Raw genomic sequence first — 9,204 nt, 5'->3', positions numbered from 1 at the left:
ACCCACCGTCTGGCCCGATCCCCATCGTTCCATCGATTCGTCTGGAGCTCTGCCCTCGCTCCTCTCCGGTTCCCCTTGCTCTCTGGCCATCACTGTCCGCTCAGATACTGCCCGAGCTCTCAGTGGCGCCAAAGAAAGTAGACATAAGAACGATCTCTTGGGACCTCGCAGCCAAGTCATACTACACTGTGATGACGTCTGTGATCCCTCTTCTCTCAAGTCTCTTTTGTGGTGCCCCATACTCCCGACCTCGAGAATCGTTTAGCCCGTAGACATTACAGCACGCGGTGGCAGTATGAAATGAAAACAGGTGAAACATGGTGCCAAATGGTTAATTATGATGCCTCTACAGCTATCCTCAAACCAGTGACTTCCAATATGTAATCAGTTCATGCACCTTCTGTGTTACAGAGTAGAGGTGTCACAATAACTGCTTTACCGTGACACTGCGGTGAAAAGTGCTAACAAAAATAATTACAGCTTGAATTGGATTGAATTGAATTGAATACTGTACTGTACAGTCCACCGTGATTCTTAAGCTGGGCTTACACTGTGCGACTTTTTGCCAGATTTTTCCACGATTTGTCACTCGCACAACTTTGTAGGAGTCTGGCTTAGGGCTGCTCAATATTGGGAAAAAAATCAATATCACGATATTATATACGAAATTCCCATCCCCCGCCACTATTATCGTAGTGGAGTAACACGCATAACGGCTTTCTAGTTTCTATTGCTTTCTAGTAGCATAATGTCCAGTAAGTCTGTGTGAATGTAGACTTGAGGAGAGCGCGAGACTAGAGAGGCATCTATTTTTCTCGACATAGAACTAGTTCTGATGTACCACCCCTGCATTTTTCTTAATCCTTTGCCTGCCATACTGCACCATAGCGTTGCAAAAGACAAATGACAAAATATTTTGATATTGATATCACGATATATGATGACTAAGGCTGTAACGATATTGCATCGAACCGAGGGATCGCGGTACACAGACCCACGAACCCCTATCGCGACCCTTCCTCGCAGAATCGCGATGCGCCCTTTTAAAGTTGTTACCCCTCAGTCTAGAAAACAGCAGGATACAGGCAAATGCTTGCATATGCGCTTAATGCTTGCATATGCGCTCAAAGACAATTAGAAATGGGGCGCACATGAGCGAGTAACACTTCCATTCTCCCCTCTCTCATGTAAAATGTTCCGTCCAACCAGCACGTGCATTGGTTGTTATTCATTGCCTCAGCAACCTCCGCGAGACAAAAAAAACTTGGGCAAACGTCGGAAGGTAAAGCACAGAAATGAACAACAGACCAAGAAGGCTTTATCAAACGTGTGAAGATTTTTTTGATTCATGCATGCGCCGATGTGTGTTGAGTGGAGATAGACGTTAAGCGGAGAGAGAGAGAGAAAGAGAGCGAGAGAGCGAGATGCTCCGCCTGCCCAAATTTTAAATCGCTAGAGCTCTATACGCTCATAAGGGAGTGTCTGAAGTCGGGCGAACGTTGAGGTCGATGTGGATATTAGGCAGCATTATTTCCTCCCCACATTGACCGCCTGCCTGACGAAAACATGCTCCATTTCAGTCTCTGCTTCCATTCCCGCTCTTGACAAAATGTGAAGTCACAAAACCAAACAAAGGACAGACAGCGCGCGTGTTACATAGTGAGAACATAACTGAGGTTCATTTCGAGTTTTGTTTGTATAAGCATGTGCGCGCTGCTGCACGATCAAAACAGTTACAAAAATAGGCTATTACACATCAAAATTAAGTGTTGCATAAGTTAATACAATATGTTTCCTGACGAAATATGACCAGTGTTGTTTTCAGTTAAATGTTTGGATATTAATTGGATAATGTTTGATAATGTGAGACAGTTGTAATAGGCTACCTACTGGAGACCCTTCTCTCTCCATCTCTGTCTCTCACACATGGTCAGCATCTCAGCATGATATGACCTAAGCCTATTAGTAGGCTAATAAGCCTATTTTCCTTGTTGATTTAATATTCATTTCTCTGTGCTGTGCTTTGATGTCAACACATAGGGAACAGGTTGCAGTGGTAGGCCTATATCTGCAACATCATTTAGTAGACCTACAAAATTAATGTAGGCAGGTAAATGCAAAAAGAAAGCATAGGCCTATATATAAATATAGCCTATAATTTATTTTCTTCGTATTTTTTTCCCTAAAAAAAAAAAAAATCGTGGGGCGTATTGAACCGTGGGTCATATATCGTGACACAAACCGAATCGTGGGTTGGGTGTATCGTTACAGCCTTAATGATGAATATTAATATCGCGATATAAATACGATATATTGCACAGCCCTAGTCTGGCCGATTTCTTGCTCAATCGCAGGTCAGTCAGAGTCTCGCATTGTGTAGGCTAGTGCACATGGGGTAACGACAAGCGATTTCACCTCACGATTGCGCAATCGTAGGGTCGCAAGAAAATCAAAACAGTTTGAAATCACACAGTTAAAGCAGTGCTACGACCCGATTTGACACTACACATGCACAAATTAATAGGGCCGTGCGTTTCGCTCTTGAGCACGTCTTCATCTCCACCTCAGGTGCGCATGTTCCCTCCTATGCTGACCGGGGAAACATGCCTGTCGTGTCACACAGTGGGAGCATTGGGCTCGCATCACACTGTCGGCTCGTATAGTGTGAGGAAGTGAGTAGTGAGATGTGAACTTTTAAATCATGAAATTCCCTCGTGCAGTGTGAGCAAGTTTGACTATATTCTCCTCATGACTTTAGAATGACAAACAATTCATTTATTGTGCCTTTAAACATGGGATTTTGACATGGGTTTACTTTCATTTTTTAAATATGATTAGAACTCCTTGCACCTTATTGGAACTATTTCAGTTTGTGTAGGACGGACCATCAATGCTTTGTAAACATATTCAACACAACTTTTCAAAATTACTGTAATAATACCGAACCCCAATAACCATGAGGTTAAATTTTCAACTAGCATGAGAAAACTGGGCCAAGTATGTCCACGCATTAACAAAAGTTAACAGGACAGACTTACAAACAGACGGAAAAATTGTATAATATGATGGCAAACTAATAATACCAAAAGAAAGAGATGAAACACAAATGAAGGATGGAGGGATTTGGAACAGGGATGATGGAGCTGAGTGGAGGACAGTAAATACAAAAGGGAGAAGTTTAATAGCTTCAAGAGAATAGATGAGGATGTCGATATGATATAGAGCAGTGGTTCCCAACCTATGGGTCGGGACCCATCTCATGGGTCGCCAAAGATCCACAGGGGGTCGCGGAGCCCTTTTGATTTTAAGGGGTTTAATTTTAAATATATATAGCCCATGTTGAATAAATGGCAAAGCATTTACTAATATATGCAGAGAAGCAAGTAAGTGCTACATTACATTAAACATTTACTCTGTAGTTGACCAAAGACGAATTGAGGAATAAAATAACTGAAAAGAGTTTTCTTGAGACTCTCTCTCGTGCGGGTGCTCGCGCGGTTGGGTCGCCAAAACTTACCACAGTAAAACATGGGTCCCTGAAGAAAAAGGTTGGGAACCACTGATTTAGACCATTCTTTACATACATACCCGATACCATTTCCTTGTCAATGATACAGTACCTACTGCCGTTGGTAGGCGTTCTCTTGTAGCCATACATACTAGGCACAGATATTCTCTGTTTACCAGACATATTTCCTTTCAGGATATTCCCCCGGTGTCCTGGTCCATCTTGGCCCATCCGTGTCATTTTCATAAGCATATTTATCTGGCTCATTTCTTTCCCCCTTGAGTCCCTATAAAAGCTGGTGCTCTTGTCCATCTCCTCATCAACTCATCCAGAGATCTTCTCAAGAGAGTGCCCTCTGAGAGATCAACATGTGAGTATCAGCCTCTACTCTCCCTTGAAGCGATTTTCAAGCATTATTCTCAAATAATTATCTAATATTTTTCTTCTTGATTTTGTGTGCTCATGTGTACAAAACTTTGTGTCCCCATGTGTGTGTGTGTTTTTGTGTATTTTAGAAAAAATTGCCATCAACCTTAACCAACATGGGAATTATTCCCGTTCTATCTCTCCTTTCTGCCTTGTTGGCAGTGAGCATGACATCAGGTAAGTAGGATATGTGGTTCCTTATTCCAGAGTTTATTTTTGGTGAGATGTCACACACAGATATATTTGCTAAAATTGCAATGACGAAAATGGGAAAAATATTTGCATTACTAATTTGGGATGGAGGAGGGGTTCAGGTACTGGGTTGTTAAACGCAGTAGCGGCCGGTGGCTTGGAAAACAGGCAGGGCAGACATTTTGGCGAGTCCATAATAATTAAATTAATACGGTATAATTTACGAGTTGCATTGCGTGTGTAGGCAAGACAGGAAAGTACCCACAGTGTTTGGTGTGTTAGTGAAACTCCACCTCCCGTGATACATCGCACTTATCAGGCATGCCCGTAATCTGTTCAACTTCTGTTCTGAAGAAAGCTGTTTTTGACAGTTCTCTCCACGCAGCTAGTTCTCTTGCTCATTTAAGCAGAGCGACTGCACACATGTTAAGACATTACAAGAAAAATGCTTTGTCTGCTCGCGGAGTTGGAGTTTGTGACAAGCAAGCAACACAACAAATATGCACTCCACTCCACGCAACCGGAAAGCACGAACTATATGGAAAAGGCTAGCACAGCAACGTAGCCTTTGCCAAAGCAGAGCAAAACTCCTCGTGTGCAAACATACTCGTTTGAAATGTAGAAGCATTTTTCACCGTTCGTACATTACAGTGACAAATGATGCAACCAAATCAACAAGCCATGCAACACTATTCAATTCAGTTAGTCCCCTTGCTGCCGATTCAAATGCACCACAGAACCAAATGCTATCAATACCGGGAAAGGACTTACCTATTTTCGAAACAAGTAGCCATGGTTAAAACTTAACAGGGGAATTGTGCATTCAGCCACTGAAGCTCACTATCCGACAGACTCGCTACTGTTCTGCTGCACTGCTAGGCAGGACCGCGTGCAGGTGTATTTTTTAGCTAGTTTTCGGGGACACAGCAGACAATAATGAGCATAAATGAAGCTGTCAACAACATCCCAAGCTCAATAAGCTCAGATATTTCATTAAATAACTTCCAGTTTCCCTATTTTACAAAGACTTCGTTCATAATCCCTCACGCTTTGTTTAAACTATGTAGTAAGCCCAACACAGCTTCTCAGAGAACGTCGTCAGCTAGTCTGCTAGTCTTGGGGGTAGCAGCAGCAGACTTTACTTTGCTTGCTGTCTCAACATTGCAAGCCCACATATTTAATTAAATAACAGACAGTTACCCATTATGCAAAGACTTAAATCATAAAACCTTAAACTTTGCAATATAGCAAATAAACTGTACCTACCCCAAAGAATCCTTAATTAACCAGCCAACACATATCCTTCATCAAATCCGACGTGGTTATCCATTTAATCCAACAATTTTGTAAGGGAAATTTGCGGCAATGAAGTTAATACAATCCCACAGGTTAGAGATGAGCGGAGTAATATGTTTTTTGTGTCTTTTTCAAAGCAGGCAGGGCCACCGACCTGTCATTGGTCAGGGCAGCTCATACATCTGATAGCATCCATACAGGCGCGCTTATGTTATGATATTATGCTAAGTAGGCTACAATGCTAATTTTGTAGAAAGAGATCGGGGCGAGGGGGTCGGGCTTAGCTGAGGCAGCGAGAAATCTGCCCAGGTCAGTGGCCATAGACCCTAACGTTAACATAAACAGCCGCACTGGATGTAAACTAGACTTCTCAGCAAAAATAAAAGCCGATTCTACTCGCAAAGATCGTCACAAACCACAACATTGATGTAATACGATTCCCAGTGTGATTGAGGTTGCAATACATATTTTATCTACAATTTCTGAATAGATCTACTTTTCTCAGAGGAAGAATCTTTTGGAGGGACAGTGCCCATCTGCCCTTAATGAACCGGCCGCGCCTGGTTAAACGTGCCATGTGTTCATCAAGAGCAGTTATAATTTCTCTGCCTCATCTAATTCCTTTTGCACTCCACCACCCCCCCCCAGGTAGCCATATTACAACCCATTGTATTGTTTTATATTAAAATAACAATAAAAAAAATACTCAGTGCGTTTCTGTGGTTATATTTCTGTTGCCTTCAGATGAGCCAGCTATGGGTATCCAGGCTGCGTGTGCACCTACTCGACGTCGGTGTGATTCAGGATGGACCCTCCTCGCTGGCCGCTGCTTCAGGTTTTTCAACAGCAGACGGACATGGACGCTGGCTGAGGTATAAAACAAATAATATATTATGAAAAATTAGCAGAAAATTTACATTTCTGTGTTCAGCTCCAGCCATCATATTTTGTTTGAAGTCCTGCTGCATTTTGTTGCATGTTTCTACTAGCAGAACGTCTTTTTAGAATGTCATTTCTATGACATGACCTTATTTCTTTTTGTTGTCTCAGGCTTACTGTGTCAGTCAGAGAGGACACCTGGCGTCCATCCACAACATTAACGAGGCCCGTTTGGTAGGAAGGTTGTCTGGGAACCGGAACTGGGCCTGGATTGGGGGCGGTGGAGCCATGAAGGTAACGCTTTCCTGTTCCCACATGTGCCTGCCCAGACTTGGAGCAGTCAGGCTAATGTTTAATTGGTTGGCCTTGTAGAGTGAGGGTTGTTTCATTAATCTGTGAAGACATGGCTCCTGTAATAAACTTGTTGTTATCAGAATGGCAGTGTATTACTAAAGACTGTGTGTAATGTTGTAGTAGTGTATTACAATGGTAGTTAAGTCATTTCAACGACTATTACAGTGAAACAGAACACTCCCCACAGCACAGAGTGCTGTCTGATGAGTTCTCAGTAATGAATTGGAATCATCTTGTACTCTATCAGTGGATTGTTCCACTAAGATTCAGCTCTATCAATGGCGCTGTCAGTCAACCCAGGAATATATGGCATCTCAAGCACCATATTGTCATAAAGGACAGCACTGCCCTTCCTCTATAGTATGTAGCATAAATATTCATTGGAACATGTTCTGCAATCAAACATATTGGATAGAGATTAATGAAAAGGATTGGTAACACTGTACTTGACATCTTACATATGACATGACATTGCCATACCAATGTAGTGACACAGTCATGGGTGTGTCATAAACATTATGTTAATGTAAAACAAATATTGTACTATTGTCATTGAGTGACATTTGGCTATACAACCCAAACAGTGTCAACTTTTCATGACCATAAAGCATTTATTGCAATAATATTTCGGACTTGTCCATGACTGTGTCATGACACTGTTATGTTTTGGCTTTTTTGACACTGATACGACACTGTCATGTCATACATAAGAGGCCAGCGTCATAAAGTAAAGGTTTTGATCTGTATGCAGGGACACACCTGGTATTGGAGCGATGGAACACCTTTCGACTACACCAATTGGAAAGAATGGGAGCCAAACAACCACGGAGGAAATGAACACTGCATTAACACCAATTTTGGCGGTACAGCATTCTTCCTGATATCATTTGTTTATATTTTATTTTATTTATATGTTTGTGTTTCTGTCTGTCCCTCTGTATGCAGTATGGTTGAAAGAGTAATACATACAATATTGGTGTATATTCAGTAGAACTGGATTTACAAATAAGGAGCAAGTTCAAATATTGTCAAAACACTGTCAAAATAAACCATTGTAAATTGATATTGCGCTAACAATTAAAATGCTAAATGGCAATGTATTTTCGGTTTTTGATAGAAAATTACTGTATGTCTTTTCCACAGGCGGTGGTATCTGGAATGATCTCCCTTGCAACCAAGCCCGTCCTTTTGTGTGTGCCAAGTAATACGAGATCACACATGGAGATTATGGATGATTCTTGATTTAAAGCTTTCTTTTCTCTCTTCATTCAAAACTATAACATAAAACATGCATCAAAGTGTTTTTAACTCACTGTTGGTGGAGACGTGAACAAACATGAGTCAATTGGGGAAAGCCATCTTCAAATGAGACATCCCACCATTAATGGAAATAAGCTCATTTTCCACTTTGAGTTATATGATTTCATTTAAAGGTGCACCATGTAATATTTTTAGTAGTTCATTTCCAAAATCCACGCTGTCCCTTCACAAATGTTACCTTCTTAACAAATACTTACCACCACCATCAAATTCTAAGTATTCAATATGGCTGGGAAATTGCACTTTTCCTACATGAAAAGGGGGATCTTCTCCATGGCCCCCCATTTTGAATTTCCAGAAATAGACATTTTTAGCTGCAAAACATACTTTACTTTAGTCATACTAGTAAATACTAGTTTATTACTTTGTAAATATTCATAACAAGATCAAATGTAGCAATAGGCAGCACAATTTCAATGAGAGGCCGAGTTGCAATACCAATTCTGGCCACAATCTGACACAGTGCACCTTTAACTCCAGGTCATGCAGAAATTTAATTGTTTCCAGAGATGGTACCATTTCACTTTTAGAGACCAGGCCGTAACCCGTGATGTCACCTGTGTATCACTGCCACCTTAAAGTGCACCACACCACTGTGACTGCAGCCAGCCCAGATCAACAGGTGCTGCTGTAACTACCAGACAACACTTCATCCTTTCGCTTAATCTTTGTCTGTCTCATAACTAATCAATAAACGCATCAGCAAAATCCAACCAATGGTGGGCTTTCTTATTGCATTCGCTGAAGAGATAAAGACCTCATGATCAATTTCATGGAATCTCATTCAAGATGTTCAGAAAATAATCATGGGTCTGGACCTAACACACTTGAAGAAATGTTTAAGACAGATTACGTGAAGAAAATTACTTTGAAAAATAACTTGAATGCTTACAAATATTTCACACACTCAAACCATCTCTACTGACATGTCTTGGGATTTTCAAAGCTACAAGCTACGTATCAACGTGTGTGTGTGTGTGTGTGTGCGCGCGTGCGTGCGTGCGTGTGCGTGTGCGTGTGAGACAGTGGGCCCACATGGGAAATTCCCATTGTCATTGTGTCTGTCGTTGTCATTGACACAGCACTCCACAGCATGAAGAGCTCACTGCACACAAGGAAATTGCATTTATGCCTCACCCCTCAAGCGGACATACCCATGACTCCCCAAGCAGTTTTCTGAAATCTGTGTGTGCGTGTGCGAGTGTGTGTATGCGTGTGTGTGTGTGTGT

At 41.6% G+C, this 9,204-nt stretch overlaps 1 protein-coding gene across 1 annotated transcript; it reads left to right on the top strand.

Annotated features, from left to right (window-relative positions):
- Positions 1-3,827: 3,827 nt before the first annotated feature.
- LOC134441161 (galactose-specific lectin nattectin-like) lies at positions 3,828-8,666 on the top strand. The gene is made up of 6 exons (XM_063191350.1): positions 3,828-3,878; positions 4,024-4,111; positions 6,167-6,294; positions 6,473-6,595; positions 7,407-7,518; positions 7,799-8,666. Exons 2-6 carry the CDS (start codon positions 4,051-4,053, stop codon positions 7,858-7,860), a joined length of 486 nt encoding a protein of 161 aa, XP_063047420.1. The 5' UTR covers positions 3,828-3,878; positions 4,024-4,050; the 3' UTR covers positions 7,861-8,666.
- The last annotated feature ends 538 nt before the right edge of the window (positions 8,667-9,204 follow it).

This window comes from Engraulis encrasicolus, chromosome 24 (genome assembly GCF_034702125.1).
Source record: "Engraulis encrasicolus isolate BLACKSEA-1 chromosome 24, IST_EnEncr_1.0, whole genome shotgun sequence".
Taxonomy (NCBI): domain Eukaryota; kingdom Metazoa; phylum Chordata; class Actinopteri; order Clupeiformes; family Engraulidae; genus Engraulis; species Engraulis encrasicolus.
This window is presented reverse-complemented; position numbering and strand designations above follow the sequence as displayed.

Coding starts and splice junctions, on each gene's coding strand:
- LOC134441161 (XM_063191350.1), top strand. CDS start 4,051: ATGGGAATTATTCCCGTTCTATCTCTCCTTTCTGCCTTGTTGGCAGTG. Junction 4,112..6,166: donor GGCAGTGAGCATGACATCAG/GTAAGTAGGATA, acceptor TGTTGCCTTCAG/ATGAGCCAGCTATGGGTATC. Junction 6,596..7,406: donor GGGGCGGTGGAGCCATGAAG/GTAACGCTTTCC, acceptor ATCTGTATGCAG/GGACACACCTGGTATTGGAG.